Consider the following 21,633-nt stretch of genomic DNA (forward strand, 5'->3'; position numbering starts at 1 on the left):
AAAATAATAATAACTTTACAGTCCAGATGTATGAGGATTCCTTTTTTAGGACTCCTGTTTACTTCTCCAGTTAGTAAATGTATCAAGATGGTTTTCACTAGAATGTAAGTCAGCCAGCTGTTTGATTGGATTCTTGAATTAAAAGATTTATAAAAAAAATTACTTAGTTTTTACTCAGGGCATTTCACTTTAAACAAGAGTATCTGTACCCTGTCCAAATGATATGTTCAGGAAAAGTTCAAATTTCTCATCGGCTAAGAACAACTCCAGAACTTCAGAACTCTCAGTTCAAATGGCATATGGCCCTCCCTCACCCATCTGATACCTTAGGGATGCTAAGGCACTTAGGAGACCCAGGAGAGTGTGTAATCCGACATGACAGCTGAAGGCAGGAAGGCCAACAGGACCTTGGTACATGCACCACGAAGGGAGAATGGTTATTCTGGAATCCAGGCTTTTTAACTTCTCTCTCGAGCTCACCCAAAAGCTACATTTAATGTTGTCCTGAAAAGGCTGCATCCCCGCCAAGAAGGCTGCGCTCAGAGACCAGCTGGACCCACCCAAACAAGCAGCTTTGTGTCTGCTGAACTTCTCCTCGACAGACAAGACAGCCAGTGTTTCTGCACTTCAGGCTCCTAGATTCTCTGCAACCCAGCATAAGCCCCTGCTGGCTTTGTACCCAGCTTCTCTTTCCGCTCTGTGGTGCATTTACGAGTTCAGCTGTGGGCCTGTTCATTTCCCTTCACCGTCTTTCTTCTCTCCCTCACACATGCACACTCCAGGCTGGGCTGGAGTGCTGACTAAGGGGGGACAATAGGCTGCTTTGAACTAGGCTCAGCCGCACTCCCAGTCAATATTTACTTCAGTGCGAGGCCACTGTTTCAGCGCTCCTCCCAAGCAGAACTCAACAGTGGAGAGTCCCTAGAGGTTTTGAATTTTTTATTTTAACAAGCGGGAAGAGAGGTGCAGAGATGAGTAAATAGATTACTGTCCAAGCCACTTTCTCAGAGAAAATAAGGGAGGATTTTCTACAAAACAGGTTAGACCTTCAAGACTAATTAGCAATTTATAACAAGAGAAAACAATTGTTCTCCAACACTGATTACTGCAACCTTTTTTTTTCTTTTATTGGATATTTTTTATTTACATTTTAAATGTCCCCTTTCCCCTCCAGAAACCCGCTATCCCATCCCATCCCCCCCCCAACTTCTATGAGGGTGTTCCCTCACCCACCCACCCACTCCCTCCTACCTCCCCACCCTGACATTCCTCCATACTGGGGCATTGAGCCTTCATAGGACCAGGGTCTCTCCTCCCATTAATGCCCCACAAGGCCCATCCTCTGCTACATATGCGGCTGGAGCCATAGGTCCATCCCTGTGTTCTCTTGGGATGATGGTTTAGTTCACTGGGTACTCTAGGGGTTCTGGTTGGTTGATATTGTTGTTCTTCTTATGGAGTCCAAACCCCTTCAGCTCCTTCAGTCCTTTCTCTAACTCTTCCACTGGGGACCCTATTCTCAGTTCAATGGTCGGCTGCTAGAATCCACCTCTGATTACTGTAGTCTTAAAACTCAACATCAAGCTGCACTGAAAAATCCACTTAATTTGACTTCTGTATATCTGTGAGCAGAGCGCTGATGCCAACAGCCATCTGGAGCTTATCAGAGTTTGCCTCTTCTGCCCAGAACAGCACTGCAGGACCCTGGGCACCCTTAACCCACTCTCCATAACTCACTTTTCTACCCAGATCTTCTATCTACTGTTACTCCAAGTGTGTCTCAAAGTGAAGTTGTAATTGCAAGACTCATGAAGGAAGGGAGGGTATGCCGCACCAAATGTTCCCAACAATGTCTTCTGTCTTAGCCATAGTTGGAGAAGGTTGATAAGGATGCTAAAGAGAGTAGCTAGAAAGTTATATACGCTCCTGTCCCACAGTTGGAGGTGGCTTACTAAGGGGCAGCAAATGCAAAGAGAGTTGTTGGGACTATAGTGAGGTCACGTGGAAGTCATCTCTCCTAATGAATGGAAGCATCGCCTGTCAATTACAGGCCGACTGGTCAAGGAGCTGAAGCAAGATTAGAAGGTGGGACATCCGGGAGAGAGAGAGGGATTCTGGGAAAATAGTCAGGTGCTGGAAATTCACCCCAAACTCTGAGGAGGAGACAGATACATGAAACCGAGGGGGTAACCAGCCATGCAGCACACTTAGAATAAACTGGATTACTGAATATGAGCTAGTCAGAGAACACAGCCAAAGCTATTGGCCTAAGTGATTATTCATATAGAAAAAGTCTCAGAGTCATTACTTCTGGGGACAAAGTGACTCCAGTTACAGAGTGCATGTTGTTGAGATAACCTGAAGAAACCCTATGTGTACTAAAGAGCAAAACTACTCAACTATAAATATGTTTAATTACTGCGCTAAATTAATGCCTTTTAAATTATAATACAGGGCCAATTCTCACAAACCATCAAACCATAATACGCTACAAAATCTTACTTGAAATTATGAGATTATTACAGATTTCCATTCTACGCCTAAAAAAGAAAGTCTGGGTTGTCTGCTATAACCAATGGCAATTGGATATGACTCTACCCAAATCAGTAAGTGAACCGTGCCGTTTTTAGAACCTAATCCATCACCTACCTTAACCTCATTGCAGAAAGCTTGTATAGGGACCCTTAACCCTAACCCTAACCCTGTCGATAAGCCAAACGTCATTACTATATTTTCAGAAAGAAAATAAGCTTGGGGGCAGGGCGTGTAGAAGGGCGGGAGAGATAGCAAGGCAGTTAAGAGCAGGAGCTGCTACCTCAGGGACCAGACTTCATTTTCCAGCATCCTCCTTGGACGGCTCATAACCACCTGAACCCCAGCTCCGGGAGATCTGACACCCTCTTCTGGCCTCTGCGGGGACTCACACATATGTGTGGAGACCTAAACAAATAGACGTGCACACACATGCATGAGTAAAAATAAACGAGTAAATCCTCTTTTAGAGGGAGAGGGAGAGGGAAAGAGTCTTGGGTGGCAGCAGCTGTAACTTCTCATCAGAAATATGAGGAAAACACGGTGAGAAGTTAAACAATTCACAGTGAGCTAGTTTTCTTGACAAACTCTAACTTCCAACTTGGGAAGTTAAGGCTTTGGTATGTAACGAAAAGAGAAGGGAGATATAGAAGGCCAGCGGTCCCTTGAGCATACACTTTTAAACATTAAAGCATTGTATTAATGCTAAGTATTAAAGAGTCCCCTTTTAAGGGAAATCTGCTCTGCAACCTTAGTGGTCGCTCACTCAATTTCCGAGCTCCTAATGATAAACTCGGAGGGCGTGCTCGCACCGCTGAGTAGCCTTAAAATTCTGGATGTCTCACAGCTGGATCCTTGATTATTTCTTCTGGTCTGCTTTTCTTTGTTTGAGGGGGAATGGCTAAGAATAAAAAGATGTTCTAAAATAATTACGTAAGTACACGGATGGTACTTTAGAACAAATAAAGAGCACACTGGCCCTCCCCCTAACTAACTATAAGCATGCCAGGTAAAATCTGCTCTCAGGAACTACCAGACCGCTCTTCAAGGAAGTTGGGCCTTCAGTAGTGATGTTACTGGGACTTCATCGGGATTGAGTCTGTGCTCCTGGACAAATCCCGCTGGATCTATCTGTGCTCCTACCCTTAGTGTGTGCCTAATTAATATGCAAGTTAGTTTTAAGGCCACAGTAGCAAGAGTTCTTGAGCAGACAGACATCAAGAGACTTACTGCCAGAGAGGTGGGGCTTAGATTCAGAAAACTCCGAGATCTCAGGGCCAGCCTGGCTGCCTTCAGGAACGGCTCTAGACAGGAATTGATTTGTTTCAACAAGCTCCTCATTGGAAGTACAAGCATTCTGCAGGAGAGTGTCGGTATTCATTAATTTCTCCTTTGAGAGAGAGATATCTCATTACACCTATGAAGCCCAAAGTAGAGAAAACAATACAGATAACAAACCGAGAGGAGAAAGAACATTAAAAATAAATTACTGATTTTTAAAAGGAGATCCAAAGGCCTTTCTGTGAGGAAAGTCTTGCAGACATGTCATAAGTAACACTTTTTCACATTTCTCCTAGAGTAGCAACCGAAGGATAAACAGCAGTGAGAACTCCTAAAAAAAAAGAAAGAAAGGAAAGAAAAGAAAAGAAAAGAAAAGAAAAGAAACAAAGAAACAAAGAAACAAAGATGCAAGGTTTGTAACTTTCAGGCACAGAGCATGCTGATAAATCTGTCTTTTAGAAAGGACTTCCAAGAGGTTTTGAAAGTAAGTTTTCACTTCTGAGAACAGTTACTTGTTGTTGCTTTGTTTACAGTGCTCCTTGTTTCCAGACCACAATGTAACACAGGCTGACTTTAAACTCGCTCTTCCTGCCTCAGCCTCCCGGGTGCTGCATCTACAGGTATGTGCCACATCCCCACTTTAAGAACATTTTTATCTGTAATTTATAAGGATATGTTGATTTTTATAAACCGAATTACTTGCATAAAGTAAAAGTGTCCCCCTTAAACTCTTTATCCTTCTGTTCCCCAGCCTTACTGAGCTATGGTGGGATCTGTCCATTTTCTGCAATTTTAAGGTTTCGTAAACCTTTACATTTTCACAGGAGGGAAAGATTATTTTTTTGTACCTATCTACTTATTGTGATTAAAAAAATATCGAGATCCATATGTACCACTATGCACAGAACTTATAACTCAACCAGCAATGAAATTTAACTAGATCCAAAAATTTAACAAAAAATACTGAGATGATTAGCAAATCCATCTTAATGTAATTTTAGTTTTATTTGTTTTACTGTGTGTAAGAGTTAGTGTTTCTCCTGCGTGTGTGTGTGTGTGTGTGTGTGTGTGTGTGTGTGTGTGTGTGTGTGTGTGTATGTGTACCATCCGAGTGCTTGATACCCACAGAGGACAGAAGAGAGCATCAGATCCTTAGAGCTATAGTCATGGATGGTTGTGAGCTGCCATAGGTGCTGGGAGAGGAACCTGGTCCTCTGTAAAAGCAGCAAGTGCTCTTAACCCCTAAGCCATCACTCCAGCGCCCTGAGGTGTTTTTAAATATCTTGTTCTCTAAGTCCTTGCCTCTGTAATGCTCAGAAAAAGACAGCTTTACCTTAAACATCTGTGATATAAAACCGAAATTTTAAAAGTGCATGAATTACTCAGAGACACATCTAAAGATTCAGTTACAATCTATTAATGAAATATATATATATTTATATATATTATATATATGTACATACGCACACCTAAATCTAAGTTATGATCTATTAATGTATATACACACACCCCTCTAAAAACTCAGTCACAATCTATTATTATGACAGAAAACAATAACTTTGAAACACATTCAATATATTTCTTTTCTTTCTTTTTTTTTTTTTTTTTTTTTTTTTTAGTGGGGGAGCAAAACACTAGTCAGAACTAATGGACATCTTGTCCTCTAAGCCTGTTGGTGATCATAAGACCTAGGTGCATGATCCTATTTTGAATGAAGCCATTCTCTGGAGATACGAAAATGCCCTGGGGCTGGTGGCTCAGTGGTTAAGATCACTGATTGCTCTTCCAGAGGTCCTGAGTTTAAATCCCAGCAACCACATGGAGGCTCACAGCCATCTGTAATGGGATCAGATGCCCTCTTCTGGTATGTCTGAAAACAGCTTCGGGGGGTTGGGGATTTAGCTCAGTGGTAGAGCGCTTGCCTAGGAAGCGCAAGGCCCTGGGTTCGGTCCCCAGCTCCGAAAAAAAGAACCAAAAAAAAAAAAAAAAAAAAAAAAAACAGCTTCGGTATACTTATATAAATCTAATAAATATATCTTTGAAAAATAAAATGCCCTCACTTTACTCAGTTAATACAGTCTATTCCTAAATTTAAGCCTTCTAGACGCATAGCATACTTCCCTTCCAAAAGTCACATGCAGTCATAGACGGCTTCTCCAAATTTTTAATCTAGGAGAATGACAAACCCTAGAAACAGTGAGAGCTGCCCTCAGTGTTCCTACTAAAAACCTGCCTGGTGCATATCACAAGGAGCATGAAAGTGTCCTTATAAATGAACAGCCTTACACTGAGTTCCTATTCTTAATGATGCTTATTGTTCTTACAAACTGCTGCCCAGAATTTTAATTAAATTCATTATATCAAGAATTTAACAAGGAGGATACGTACTTCCGCTTTACAATTAACTGCAAAAAAGTGTTGGCAAACACTGTTATAAAATTAGAGCGCGGCAGGAGTGGCAGTGTACACCTTGAAGCTCAGCACTTGGGAGGCAGAGGCAGGCTGATCTCTGTGGGTTCAAGGCCAGTCTGATCTACAAAATAAGACTTTGTCTCAGCAACAACAATAATAACATTAATTGACTAATTAATTAGTTAGTTAAAAATAAAGGGACAGCTAAGTGCAATGCCCGCATGCTGCCTTGTTTTCATAAATACTTGATTTACTTATCTTTCTTTTTGTAACAACATCGAGTCTATCGGTTGAGGCTTTGAGAGGCTTAGGGTTCACTTAGGATGGTAACACTGTATTCACGGCAAGTGAAAGAGGACAAAGCAATAAACAGAAGAAGGCACAATAACCAAATTTAACGAGCCCCATTCCTGGCATGTTAATAAAAGAGAGAATCGCCTGATATCTGTGAGACAGAAGAAAATGAGCTGTAGTAGTACAGGACCCAGGAACATAGCTACAGACTGACGCTACAGGAGCACTTTCCTCACGAGGGACACTGGAATAACAGAAATTCAGCACGGGAAGATATGTTTTTCCTCCAAGTCTTTAAGACTCTGCGGGAAGCGTAGGCTCCTGAAAGCCACCCACAGGAAACTCAGCCACTGGGGGCAGAACTGCTAGTGGACATCTTCCATGCTGAATATAAGATAAACATTTTAGGCTCGTTTGGCCACATGGAGTTAAATTGCAAAATGTTAAAAATCTGTTTTTTGAGGTGTCATTCTGGAATCGCTACTCACAGTACCTTCGGGGAAGGTCTGTGTGTAAATATCCTTAAAATTAATGGCGGAATTCTCTTCGAACTTCTTGGACCAAGACAACGTTCTCGCTGAAGTGGGTCTTGTCTACAGAGAGGACTTACAACCACATCCCCAGCGTTGACCTTGTTAGTGGGATGTTCTTAATGAAGCATAAACATCAATGTACAATTTCATTTTATATGTCTGCAATTTCATGGAAAGGGCTAGAAATGAGGACTGCTGGGCCTTTCAGGCCTTTCAAATGACAAATAGCTTTCACTCATGCAGACACGAAGCCCTTTTAGAAACCAGAGAGATGGCTACATAGACAGCTCAAGGCAAACACTACCCCCCAAGTCCTTACAAGGAGCCAGAAAAAGAAATCTCTTCCACTGAATATACACAGAGCCCCATGTTCACAACCAGAGAACTCACATCAATGTTTCTGGCGGTTTCTTCCCCAGAAACTTGTCAGAAATTCGAGACACAAGGCCCCTACCAAGCTCTACTGAATTAAAATCTGCACTTCAGCAAGATTCCTCAAGAGCTCAGAACACACCTTACGGGGAGACAAAGGGACCTAGAAAGCAATAGATGAATACTTCCTGGTGGCTGGCCTGTGACACTGCCAGCCCCAAGAACAATACCTAGCCCACAGTAGTCACTTTACAGACGCCTGTCAGGTAAAATGGTGTAAAGACTTCTTAAAGTGCCGTCTAGTCCGTAGTGTCATTATACCCACAAAGTTCTTAGCTCTGAACCAAACCCTTGGATTGTTTATGAGCAAAGACTCTCCTGTCTCCCTCTGAGTCTTGGGTATACTCCTCAGTGCTTTACACACGGTACCCCTCAGTAAATATTTCATCAGTCAGAACTTCTAAGTTTCCAACACATGAATATATTATCACTAATACCTGTAACACTTCTCTAATGTGAAATTTCTGTTTGTTTTTGTTTTTGTTTTTAAATTGTATCGAACCGATATAAAATTCCCAGAATTCCCCCTGTCTGGCTTTAGTATGAGATACAAGTAATAGATGGAAAAGTGTCGATGTAAAATATTTATGTAAGACACAGTCTGACTCTGTGCAGGACCAGTGCACCGACTGTGAAGCAACTAGCTCAGAACTGACTCTGGAACACCCTGATATTTAACTGCTTCAAAGGCGTCCCCCCAAATGCACCAAAGCTGTGGTGACTTGGAAGAAAACAAACAAACACCACTATTCACTGCTTTACTTTCTTAACGAAGTCTGAGTGGCTGGGACTGTGAGATAGTGCCCACAAACTATGTGGAAATAAACCGATCAGTTCCTGGTCATCCAGATATTGACACAAACATCCACGGTCCGGAAGTAAGAGTCCTCACGAGATATTCAGATCATTAACAACATGTGTGCGCGGATCATAAGACCACGCCCAAATAATATTTAAATTAGCGAGACAACTCAGAGGCATGGATTGACTGGTTCCATCTACATCATGAAGGAAGGACATTGAGGGGGAGAGGGAGAGGGGTGTCCCCCCCCCCATCCAAGAACTGTTGTTCTTGGACCTAATTAGCCAAATTAGATGGCGAATGTACACCTTGTTGCTAGTGGTTAGTTTAGATTCAGAAAATGTATAGCTCAAATCTGAAGTAAAAGATACTTCACACACACACACACACACACACACACACACGTTGTTGACAACAGTGACGGCTGAGTGTGTAATTAGTTTCCATTGGTCCCCTGCCAGCTGTAGTGCTGCCCAAGACCCTCCCCTTTCTATGTTGTAAATGCTATAGAAAAAATACGTTAATAACAGGCATTTAATTACGGGCCCAGCAACCGTAGAGGAAGCACGGCTGGAGAAGAAGCAGAATGTGCCTACGTACACATTTTAATCTGTGGGAGAGGGAGGTGTCCTCCTCTCGTCACAAGTAATCTCCAACATACAGATGACTCGTACAAAGTGTTGGGGGGAAAGTTTGAAAGTGGACCCAAGTCTCCCAATAATAAAGTAAGGGTACAGTGAAGCCAAGAATAGCATAATGCTTGCACTAAAATATTAATAAGCATAAAGGCATTGCATATTAATAAGGGGAGTACTCTTTAGAATAGCTTTGTGTTTTGATAATGGCGGTGGAGAGCCCAAAGATTTGGTTTTAAATTGGAGTTTGGTCTCCCCTTTCAGAGACTTTAAAAACAATGAACATCCGTGTCTCCTATCTGGGTGCTGTGCTTCCTGGAGGTGGCTTACTTGAAGATACGGTGTTTAAGATGAAGCATCCCCAAGTTGCTGCCGTGGTGGACACGAGATCCGCCACTGAGGTCCTTCCTCGTCTGATTAATTAGTAATTGGGAGACACATTTTGGCAGCTCTCGCTTCCCTATTATTTGCTCTGGTTTGACACAAAACCCCGTCAGAAGCACCACTATTTGAACTGCACCCCTCTTTAGTGCTGGGTCACTAGATGCTAATAAATGGAGCCCCTGGCAGAAAGCTACAGAAATAGGCATAAAAGTTTATTGAAGCACTAACAGTAAACAAATATATGAAGAAAACACTGAATGCCACAGTATCTAAAGCATTAATGGTCTGTCTGAACCCCGGAGGTTACTGGTGAGATTGCAGACGTGGAATTAAAAGAAAAGGCCTGAAACAAAGCCACCTCTTTAAAACAAAACAAAACAAAAAAAAAGTATTAGGTAAATAAAGCAGGCAAATGTTCTCTGCTGTGACAGAAAGGTACGTGTGAGCCTCCTGCAGCCTTCTGCATGATTCCAACTGCATGAGTAAAATTATTTGGAAGCAACTGTACTAACTGGATATGTGGAGAACACATCCAGAAGTCACCAAGCTCTGAGCCAGAGAAACACTTCTCATGGGAGGCAGGGAGGGGTACAGGGGTGGGGGGAGGATATGGGGGTGGGGTGGGGGGAGTTAAACTGAAGTTGAGAACCAGGCTTTGGGAAAAGCCTTACACAGGGGTCTCTATCCCAAAGTGTCACTCCCTTCAAATGCTACGATGGTGGCTCAGGACACTTATGTGCCAGGGCAGTGGCCATGCTGTGCGAGTCAGAGGTCACTGCTTCCACATTCCGACATCTGTCTGCATTTTCTTGCTCTGAAACAATAGAAGGCGGGCTGGGCTCATTTGCTCCCACTCTGTTTAACCTAATTGTTAAATACAAAAGGCAGTTTCCCCATATTGAGAGTTACTTAGGCCTCTCTGCCCATTCTCACCTGTCCCCATTAAATTAAACGCTATAAAACTTCACTCAGAAGGTTAAGTCTCCTGTATACTGAACTCAGGAAATGCAACCAAATGTTAATCCCCCTGACATCTCAGAAACATCAAGTATCATGTCCTCCTCCCCGTGATCAAAACCCGAGTAACAATTTGTACTGCAATTAATGGCTTCGCTAAACCATCACTTAATTTTACTCAAACCACAAGACCACATTTTCTATAGAGAAAGGCTTTCATCCTCCATGTTTGCATAGTAAGGGGCAAGAGCTAATTGTTAATTATAGTTCTTAACCTATATAAGTAAGTCACTAATAAAACCTAAAATGGAAACTCTAACAGCTTGGAAACATTTTTTAAAAAACAACCAAAAAAAGGTATTTGTTAGTTCATTTAAAATTAAAAGGTCACTTTGAACGCTCAGGTATTTTAATCTCTAGCAGTCGAAAGGGAGCAGACAACAGACCTCAGAGACAAGGGACTTCAGAGGTAAGTTTTCTGGTGCAGAAGTCTCTTTCAACTCAGACCTTGACTTTAAGCAGAAGAGGCCTATCTGTTCTTTAAATGTGCATTTTACTTCCCAGCTTGACCCTGAATCTACCCCGCTCTTCTACTGAGCGGTGGTCTGAGGCAGACGGAGCACTCATCAGCACCCAGTTTAAACGAGACAGACTGAGTCAGGCTACTTCAGAAATTAATCTTCGGGAAGCTTTTGCTTTTACTGAAATACATGATAATGATGTTCTCAGACATCATCAAACAGATGCAGCAGCTAGAAGTGTAGTGTAAACTTTTGGTAAAGTTTACTAGACCACATGTTCTTCCAAATGTACCCAGAAATACAGAACACGGTAGGAAACACAGCAGACTCAGCTGGTAGGATCTCACGAGTTTCAGCAACCAATGTGTGTCACCTCTGAAATAGTTCTCTTCTGGTACCCTCAAAAAACTGCGTATTTTATATATACATATACGTATACATATACATATATATGTATATATACATATATGTGTGTATACATATGTGTGTATGTGTATATATATATATATATATATACATATAAGCTTATATATACATATATATGCGTGCTGTGTTTAAAGGGGCGCCTGGGCTCTAACTTCACACCATGCTTCTCAAAGCCTATAAATGTTTTATTTCGGGAGGCATCTACATTTCTATCCTTGCCTCTTACTGCATAAAGATACCTGGTAACACATACAATTATGTGTATGTCTGCTAGGGTTGTGGGGGGAGGGAAGGGGCTGATATCAAACAATAGGAAGAACTTCTCAGTTGGGTCAGCAGAAAGAAAAGGCAGAGGATGGGGTGACGGCAGGGACATTAGCAATGACCGTAAGCCTAAAGAGAGAAGTACCTAAGGAATCACGGTACAGCCTAGCATCTGACGCATGATACACCTCAGCTAAGTGTGTTAACACTATCTAATACGTCCTTTTGTCAACTGAGTACAGAAAGACAACACATTTGTGGCTTTGCAAATAAGATAATCCCTTCTCGCTTAGAGTCCCACGAAAAATGCACGCTTGGCTGTTTAGACCTCTCCCCTCCCTACTCATTTCCAGACAATTTTCACGAGAGAAATAAAATCAGCCTTAAAACAAGATGGCTGCTTTGAGAAAGGGGGGGAAGAAAAGAAAGATGCTGGAATCCAAAACCAGCTTTTCTGAATGCAGAAATTCGACTCAGGTCTTACTCCAACTCCTGTGCGTTGGTAGGCTTCTGCCTGGGGATGTACCCAGCACCCTGTACAGATACTTATGAGTATTAGCCACAAAGGCATTTCTCAAACTGGCCCAACCTTTGTGTGCGAACAGCACAACCGTCCAATGCCTACACGCATGTGCATGAAGGCACAGATATCTCAGAAATGGCTAAGTTCTTACTCCTGTTTTCATACCAAATCCTGGTCACCAGGCGTGAAAGTCAGGTCACTGGCTGAGTCGCAGTAGGAATACTATCAATTCATATCTCGTAAGGATCCGATATCAAAACACCCTGCAATACGCCATCGGTTCAACTGCATCTGACTTCTGAAGAGTGAAAGCATAGGAAATTAACGGCTCAGAATCTCTCCTTGAAACTCACTTCACTGACCTTCCCTGAAGTACGCGCAGGTTAATTTTATGACTTCCACATAAAAATTAGAAATATTTCCCTCCATTTCGAAGTAACTTTTAAACACATTTTTTTTAAAAAAAAATCATCTGAACCTATTTTTATTCCTCACGAGGGGAAAATAAGACCTGACAGTAACATTTTCCTCAGCCTGTCAACTGTCAGTTGTTTGAAGGATGTGTCTAAAGATGACAAAGGTTTACTTTTCCTTATTGAGGCTGATAGAACCCTCCTGAATGAAAGCTGTGCGAGGCATCCCCACAGTCTCACAGCAACTAGGTAAGTTCAGTAGGAGCTGAGCTCCCAATATTTTAAAGTCATGTTTTGTTGAAACGTATGGCTCACTGTTTGAAAACTAGATCCAGAAAGCTCAAAAATCAAGGGTTTGTGTTCAGACAAATGTTCTACAAGTAAATGGCCGGTACACAGACTTCGGGAGCCCCACAGTCATCCTTCAGAGAGAGAGAGTAGCCAGAGCTACAGACCATCAAGAAGACCAAAACACACGACTGCTCCTCAATAAGAAATATGCGTGATAATTTTAGCAGAGAAAGTTTGCATTATTAATGTTTACTTTTAAACCGAGTGGTTCTGTGTCCCTGTGCAGACTTGCTTGTGACTGACTACATTTTGAAAACACACAATGCAAGCAAATTTAAGAGGTGTGGGGAGGGGGGAAGAAAGCAGACTTTCTAGTATTGAGTAATATCCTGTTCAGAAACACTGGAGGTTCACATTAATCACAAGAAACTTTTCTACAAAACATCTCAGGACATGGGTTGAGAAGCAGACTAACATATAAATGGAGAAATATAAATCAGGCCCTTCAAAGAGACAGTAATTTATTGGCGTTTGGCAAAGACCACTATGGTAAGACAAATTATTAAAAGTTGAGTGTTAATATCTCGCTGCTCGCGCTCCCCTCTTTGAAGCTTTTATGCCTGAATATGAAGGTGTTATTTGTCAGAACTGATCAAAAGACAATTTTCCCCCTCTCTGTTCAGAAGACTGATCTGAATGAGTTGTCCCGGGCAAAGGACAAGGACTGCCCTCCCCACTGTGCTGAGGGGACACAGGCTTCCTTACAACATGGATACTGTAAAGTTATGCTGTTATTCTAATAGCTTATATACTACTTACGAAGAGAAAAATCAATACTGTGGACTGACTGAATCACCACAGAGTGGTTCATTACTGAAGAGATCATACCTTTTAGAAGCCTTATAGCTTGGGGTTATTCGCAACAATCAGAAAAAAAAGACATAGAATAGAATAGAGTCTTCTTCAAAAATTAAGCAAATGGTTTCTGTTGAAAAATAAACAATGCACCAAGCGCTGCTATAGACATAAAACTGTTGGGTTTTTTTTCTAAATATATTCTTACGTTGTCTCTCTCTCTCTCTCTCTCTCTCTCTCTCTCTCTCTCTCTCTCTCTCTCTCTCCCCCTTTCTTTCTCTAGAGTTATTTTGGCATCTTCTGTTCCCCAGCTAGCACAGCCCAGGACTCCTGAAGGACTAATTGTACTCATTCACTTTTCTGGCCCAGCGTGAAGCTGGTAGCTTGCTCAGTTCATAGCAACAGGAGAGAAGGGAGGTGCCATCTTGATCTGTCGCTGTCCAACAGGAAACCAGGCCAATGGGGAGACTGCAGTGAAATGCCTGTATTTTGCAAGATTAAACAGCAGAAAATCCAGGAAGTTAATTTGCCCCAAATAGCTAAGGGTTCCATCTAAACCTGCCTGTTTTCACAGGCACAAAGCCCTACTGGGGATCGGCCACAAAACATCCTGGCTTATACCATTCAAATCACACACCAGAAGAAGTGAATCACTAAACACTGTCCTGGTATCTTTGGTCACTCCTAGCTTAAAGTCATCGGTTTCATATTGGAAATGTGGAATGAGTCTGTGCAGCTGCCTCCCACGGCAATGATAGGTCAGTAGCCTTAAGAGCAGACAGCATGTGCTTTCTGATAGCTTAGTGTGCATATATAAAATAGTGCACACAATGACTGGGAAATAATAAAGTCCTTAGCTAACTTAACCCTGTAAAACTCCAGGAGAGACAAGCCAAAAACCAAAGAGCAGACTTCTTCTGCAAATACCTATATTTAAAGGGGAGAGGAGGGAGAAAGACCACTGTAGACTGCAGATCTCTTATTAACGGACACATGCAAAGACACAGGTTAGCAGCCTAACGTAGAATCTGATATAAATACCAAAACGATAAAATGGTCCCAACACAGCAAATAAAATGATAGATCATAGGCTCTGAAACTCGAAGTTACATTTTTACATGACGCCATCTATTTAAAGAGGAAATATGTCCTGAACATACAGACATCCCTTTAAAATTTTTAAACTTCAAAAATAAAGAAGTCCTTTACAAACTCAGCCAGAGAGCCCACTGGAAATGAAAATAAACCTTTCCTCTCTCCTCACAACTAGTTCCTAGATCTTAAACCTTGATGACTTCATTTATTTGTCAATGGGAAAGGGAGGGTGCCAGCATTCTGGCATACAGGACCAAACTAATGATGGTTCAGATTTTAAAAAAAAAAGAAGAACCACCAAATTCTGAAAGAAAAGTACTCAAGGGAATATTCTTAGAAAACTATTAGCACTTCTCTCTATTTATTTATGCGCATAGGTCCCGAACATGAAGAAGCATTCAGGACTGATAACCCACATTACTAATCTCTCTAGAACTCTACACATGGAGACACAGCTAAATGATGAGTCATCACTCTTACGTGAGATGCTTCGCATAGTTCCAGAAAGAAAGAAAGAAGGAAGGAACGAAAGAAAGAAAGAGAGGAAGGATGGATGGATGGATGGATACAACAACAGAAGCCAATTTGGTGGGCTCAGTAGTCTCCGTGATATTACTCATATTAAGGAAATGAACTCTCAGGCTGATAATATTCAAACCGTAGCGGAACACAGGTTGAGGAGAACATCAGTTATATTTGCAACCATCATCAATATTTTTTCCACGCCCTCATCTACAATACAAATCGGGAGATCTGCTTCATGACTCTGGAGTCATTTTGGCAAACAGAGAAACCAAAGAGCGACTTTCCAGGATCCACACAAGTGCTTACGAGAGTATTTGTTGGAAGCATCAAACTGTTTGCAGCAATCTCCAGGATAACGGACGTGTCCCTAATATTAAGCCTTGTCTATTTGTGTAGGCATAGCTACCAAGGGGGAAGGCAAATAAAGTTTTATTATTGTAAGTTATCTTTTAAAAGTTCTTTGAATGTGCTCGCTTCGGCAGCACATATACTAAAAGTTCTTTGAAGCTTTCTATGGTTTTAACTTAAATAGTTAAACTCCCTTCGAGTTAGATTTTTACCATGCAGATGATTCCCTTACAGGCCAGCTCAGAATGCAGGGCAACCCTTTAAAGAGGACTGTCCACACTTTTAGGTGAAACTCCAGCACCCTTTGAATTTGAGAAAGGTGAAGGATACATTTTGGCAAGTGTGACATAGTAGCCCTGTTTATACGGATACTTCTCAGTCCCTAGTTCACACATTTGTGCTATTTCCTAGATTTGTGCCAATTTGGTGCATAAAATCAGCTGGGTTCACTGTCCAATAAATCCAGGCAACAATAGTTAGCAACAGTTAAAATCTAAATATCCACTGCCCAGGAGTGACACTGGAGGACAGGCTCCAACTGGAACCCTATTTGGACAGGATATGAGTTTATATTTTCTTGAAATAACAGACTTACAGATAGGTCATCAATGCAAACTCAGTAAAGATACAGTAGACATAAATTCTATACAGTAGACAAAATTCTATCTGCCACAGAAGTGACTTCAAGAACCAGTATAGAGTGAGCTGCTTCCTGAAGATGACCAAGATATATTTGGTTTTATTTCAACCTAAATAAACACAGCTTCAAGCAGAATCTGCTCCATTTACTTTGTGGACAGAAATTATCCATTCTTACCAATTTAAGCTTTGGTGTCCACCAAGCTTCTAGTTAAAAAAGAATTTAAGTTGCAAGTAATATGTTCACGTATTTTCCAGAGGCTGGAGTCTGTCTACTAACTTAGCAGAATCTTGACACATCTATAGAAGGCCAAAAGTTGGGTCCAACATTACAAAGCCATGATGTCGATGAAAATGCACATTTAACTTATAATACTAAACAAACCCATACAAGTTCTGTGAAATTGTTTTCTATCTCTGTAACAAAGTGCTAGGTTTTCTTTGAAATTACTTATTTTGCACTTGTGCCTTTTGGTTACATCAAACTGACTTTTCCTGATGCACACGCACACAAAAAAAATGCATTTCAATTAATAAATCTGAATTAAAACTACCTATCACTACCTACTTTTTAAAGTTAGTTTTAATGCAGCAACATACCACGATAAATGCCTCCATAAATCGGTGTAGACTATTAAATGCTGGATCTGAGAAAGGTCCCTGGTTCTTTCTTTGGGATACAATCAGACTGTTCATCATCAGATCGAGAGTTATTTTCACAGCCTGCGAATTGGCATGCTGGTTTAAGACTATTCTTGGTATTTCAAAAGTCTACAGATTATAACTCAGCAGGTTCAACCTACCGTGGCATCCTGAGAGAAAGTTTTCTTTAGGAAGGGCAGATCTATTAAAAAACATGACCTATGACAAAAATCAATTTGCTAATCTCAAACCAAACAACGGTATCAAAAGCATAAAACTGAGATCAAATGTCCGGCAACTTACTGAGCCTAGCTTGACAGATGAAGAGGGGGGAAGACCGGACTAGCTGATGCTTTCCTCTGCCCTAACCCAAGGCAAACTGAGACAGCCAACTTTCTAATGAATGAATACCAGGACAAAAAAGACCCCACTAAAAGAAATTTTTTTGAGTGACAAAGAGTAAAATTCAAATAACTGGCTCTACTTTACTGGAGAAATCATTTAAGTTTACAAACATAAACTGATGTTACACACACGCTGCCCAGTAAAGTCCAAGGTGCCTACCCCCAAGCGACGTAATTAGACTTGCTTTTAACACCATTGCAAATGTAAACCTTGCCCTGTTTGTCTTGTCAGCCTTAATAAAAGGCATATTCTGGGACAGAGGTAGTCTCTTTCTCTTTTCCTAAGAGTGGCTAGTGGTGTGTCAAAGAGGAAATAGCTTCCTACTCTAATTCCCACCCCATGACACCCCTTTTTTATTTAAAACGCAAACTTTCAGGGTTGTCTCCACTTAGGTCAGGCAGGCACTTTAGGCTACCTGGGTGTGACTGGGCCGGAGTAACAGGGTGAGGCGATTTCTCCCTAGGATGGGCGATCCTGAGCGTTCTTGGAGAAATCTGCTCTTCGTCCCTGCTGACTGACCCTCGTCAACCGAGGAAACCTCGGAATTTATAACGGAGCGAGAGCCGGAGGCACTAGAAAGGGCTGGTGGGAAACGGAATCAGAAGAATCCGCTGGCCCCCTCGCCTAGAGCGTTAGATGCGCCACAACCACAGGCTCAGTCCTCGGCCTCCCGCCTCTTTTCTCGCAACTTCCACTTCAGCCCAGAGAAAAACCTGTGATCCTAGGTACAAGCAACACTGCTTCCCTCCCAGGACAACACACCAATACCACCAGCCCACAGCTGGAAACCGAGAGAGATGTGGGCCCAGCGGCCCGACTGCTGGGTCCAGATCCGGGAGAAAGTAAGGTTTGGGAACAGCCCGGACCCGAAAAGGTCTGCTTGGCGCTGGGTATGACCCTCCTCCCCTCTCCGGGGTCCAGGATCGCAGGGTAGCAGCGGCTGGCTGGGGCCCAGAGCGTGCGCTAGGGCAGTCCCCGGCGCCCGCCTCCAGCCTCCTGCCGAGCCTGCAGGCTTCGGGGTCGCCGAGGCGCTGTCGCAGGTAGCCGCGCGCGTCCCTCCAGCAGCGCAGCACCAGGCCCCGGGGGCGAAGGCTCCCACCTTCCGGCTCGCCAACTCCAGCGGCTCGCTCTGCACTCGTGACGTAACCCGGCATTCGATCAAACTTTCTGGCACCTTAAGCCCATTGGGGGGAAAAGGAGGGTGCCCGACCTGGAAGAATCCTTTCCACCGCCAAGCGCGATGGGCCTAAACCGACTTGGGGGGTGGCGGTTTATATGGGGGTAGGAGGTCACCGAATCTCGCAGTTAAAAAGAACATTAAACACTAAAGCTTCCGCTTCCCACTCACCCACCCACCCAACCACCCCCCTTCGCTTCCCTCTAACGGGTGCGCGCTCTCTATGTGCGCAAGGAGGGAAAAGAAGGAATTGTGTTTAAATCAAAAAATAAAATAAAATAAGATAAAAATAAAAAACTTTGATGCTATTTGGCAGGGTCTCGGCCCCAGCCCTGCGCCCCCAGGCTCCAGGGAGGACCTGATCCGCGGTACGCACCCGAGGCTACCAGCACCCAAGCCCTGAAGCCGGGATCCGGAGGTGCGGGCCAATCTCCCTGGCTGGGAAGTGATGTCCCCGGTGCGGGGCTCCCGCCCATTCCCGTGTCTTCCCCTGCACCCGGTCGGAGGCAGCGGCTCCGCACAGCCCAGGGGATTGCGAGCAGCCGCCTGCCCTGCCGCCGTGGTTAACAAAGAGCGGCGGGGAGCGAGCGCTTCCCGCCGGCGCCGGGCGGCCAGCGGCGTCTGGCGACGCAGGCTCCGAGGGCGCGCGCTGCCTGCGGCTGGTGCGCGCCGCTCCCGGCCGCCGTGTCCCCTGCTCCCGAAACAGGCCCGCGGAGCCCGAGCTCTCGGCGCCCCCGCCCCGGCCACCTTACCTGGGGTTGCTGCTGTTCCAGTAGACGGCGTAGCGGTCGGCGACGACTTTGGAGCCCGGGTCCTGGCTGAACACACACATCCAGAGCACCAGAAAGAGCAGCGTCAACATCTCCACGTGCAACATCACGCCTAGCCAGCGGCAGAGCCCCCGACGCGCCACTCCGGGGAGAGAGCGGGGATCCAGGGGGAGGGAGGGAGAGGGGCAGACGGAGAGAGCGGACGCCAAATAAATAGGAATAAATAAGACGAAGGGGGCGAGAGGCGCGCGGCGAGCGCGGGAGGAAGAGGAGGAGGAAGAGAGAGAAGAAGGCGGTGGACTGGGGGGGACAAACTCGCACCCCCCACTGAAGGGCTCGGGAGGGGAGAAGAATCACAAGACGGAGAGACGCGTGCGTGTGTGCGGTGGCGGCGGCGAGGGCGGGGGAAGGGGTGCGGAGCTGTGTCTCGGGCGGCGGCTGCAGGCCGGTCACCCCGGGAGAGGGAGGTGCGTGCGGGGCCGGGCGGCGGCAGCGCGGGTCGGGGCAGGCGGCGGCGCGCGCTGCACAGTCACCGGGAGTTGAGCGCCGCGGCCGCGGGGAGACATACACCGGCCCGCCGGGCCCGGCTCAGTGTCGGCGCCGCGGTCTGCACAGGGTTCCTCCGCCGCGCTGGGCCCTCGCCGTGCGCCCCGCTTTGCTCCAAGTTACTTTGGCGGCCGGAGAGAAACTGCAGGAGGAGGGCGCTGTGCGGAGGGGGGGCGGAGAAGGGGTGGCGTCCTCACGCTTGTGGCCCCAGGAGGCTGGAAGCTGTCCGGAGCCTCCCTTCTGTACCTCGTCCGGGCGACCCCCGGCAAGCCTTGCTGGAGTCCTGGGGACTGCGGTACCCGGAGGTGCTCAGAAGAAGGTGGCGGTCTGGATGGGCGAGCCGGGCTCTCCCGGCGTCCTGGAACTGCCCAAAGCCGCAGCCGAGCGCTGGGGCGAGGAGAGGAGGAGCGGCGGGTCTTGCTTCGGAAAAAGCTCAAAGAAAAGTTTGACTCTCCACGTCTTCCAGCAGGTCCCCCAGAGGAGTCCGACCGCAGAGGCAGCGAGAGATGGCACCCCCCGGGCGCTGGCTGACGCGGGGATTTCTCCTGCTCGCTGGTCTTGGCCGGGTGTGGGTGCCGCGGAGTGAATGAAGAGCAGAGGTTGTGAACCAGCCAGCCAGGCGGGGCCGGGATGCCCAAACCTGCAGGGCGACGCCAAGCCAACTGCTGGGCTGCGAGGCGGGAGGGGAAACAATCACTTTCGGATGGAGCCCTCCAAGTCCGGGATGGGCTGATGTCAGTCTCCGCTCGCCTTCCGGGAGCGAGGCTGAACCCCCACGCGGCGTGCAGAGAGCCCCGGGGGAGCTCTCAGAAGTGTCCCTGGGACTCCGACCGCTCCGGCCCCAACCCCAGCAACTTGTAGAGATTCATCAATCAGTTTGAAACCAGGGAGGGAGGAAAGGGAGAGGAAGCACACACGAGCTGCTGGCACCTCCCCGATGACTACATCAGAAAACCTTCCCGAGCCGGAGCTGCTGCCTCCTCCTTCCCTCCTCAGGCACAGCAGGAAGGAGAGGTGAAAGCCACCGAGCGAATCCTAAAACCTCTGCCCAGGCGGGAAAATAAACTTGAGTGCAGCGGCGCGAGCAGCCTGGAGAGGTTGGGAAGACTGGCGAGAAGTAGAAACGGGGGGAGGAAAAGTCAGTTTTGCAAAAGAGTGGGGGGGGGGAGAGGAAGGAAAGGAAAGGAGAGAAAAAATGCTTTATGGGAGAAAAAAAAAATCTCCTCGGGCACGCCCCCTCGTTAATGACCTGCGTGTAAAGCCTACTGCCGCGGCGGCCCAGGCGGCAGCAGCCTCGGCACCACGCGAGGACGCGCGCGTGGACGTGGACGTGGGCGGGCGGGGGGCTCCGCCCGGGCGTGTTGCGCGGGGCGCTGGGTTGGCAGGCGGCGCGAGCGCGGGGGTGAGCTCCGGACCGAGCAGGGGGAGGCGCCGCCGGCGCTGCTGCCTCCGCGGCCCAGGTCATGTGGGCTGCTTTTTTTCCCCCTCCACTCCCCCCCCCATGCAGTTTACTTGGGAGGGGGGGTGATCGGAGTAACCAGTCAGGGAGAGGCCTGCTGTTTGCTTACAGATCGTTTTTTTTTTTTTCCTTCTCTTTTCTCTAACCGGATTGGTTTGCTCCTGGAGAAAGAGGCGTTTTCCACATCTCCTCCCTCCCCACGCCTCTACCCCCCCACCCCCGCCCCACCTTCCTGAAACCTGATTAATTGAATTACTGAGAGTGCCGAGGCACCCTCTCCACCGCCCAGCCCCGGCAGCACGAGTAACCCTTTGGTTGCTGAAGTGCGCCTAGACTCGGAGTGATTTGGCATCTTTTTGACTTGGGAGTGGGGGGGGGGGGTGTCTTTCGATGGGAAAGAAACTGGCTCCCACTCCAAAGGGAGAGCCGAAAAGCCACCTCTGGGATCGCTCAGGTGACGTGAAGTCTGCGC

At 45.7% G+C, this 21,633-nt stretch overlaps 1 protein-coding gene across 4 annotated transcripts in view; it reads right to left on the reverse strand.

The window, feature by feature from the left end:
* Nucleotides 1-20,811, reverse strand: part of Efna5 (ephrin A5) — a 279,914-nt gene extending 259,103 nt beyond the window's left edge. For 2 of the 4 annotated variants that reach the window (NM_001433798.1, NM_053903.2), the window contains exon 1: nt 19,139-20,811. In NM_001433798.1, coding sequence (NP_001420727.1) covers nt 19,139-19,263 — 125 coding nt within the window. In that variant the 5' untranslated portion in view covers nt 19,264-20,811. Of the gene's footprint in view, nt 1-18,762 lie in introns of all 4 variants that reach the window. The other 2 variants (NM_001433799.1, XM_087564419.1) reach the window with 2 other exon arrangements.
* Nucleotides 20,812-21,633: the final 822 nt, after the last annotated feature.

The sequence above is a fragment of the Rattus norvegicus genome, chromosome 9 (assembly GCF_021556685.1).
Source record: "Rattus norvegicus strain SHRSP/BbbUtx chromosome 9, alternate assembly SHRSP_T2T, whole genome shotgun sequence".
NCBI classification, from domain to species: Eukaryota; Metazoa; Chordata; class Mammalia; order Rodentia; family Muridae; genus Rattus; species Rattus norvegicus.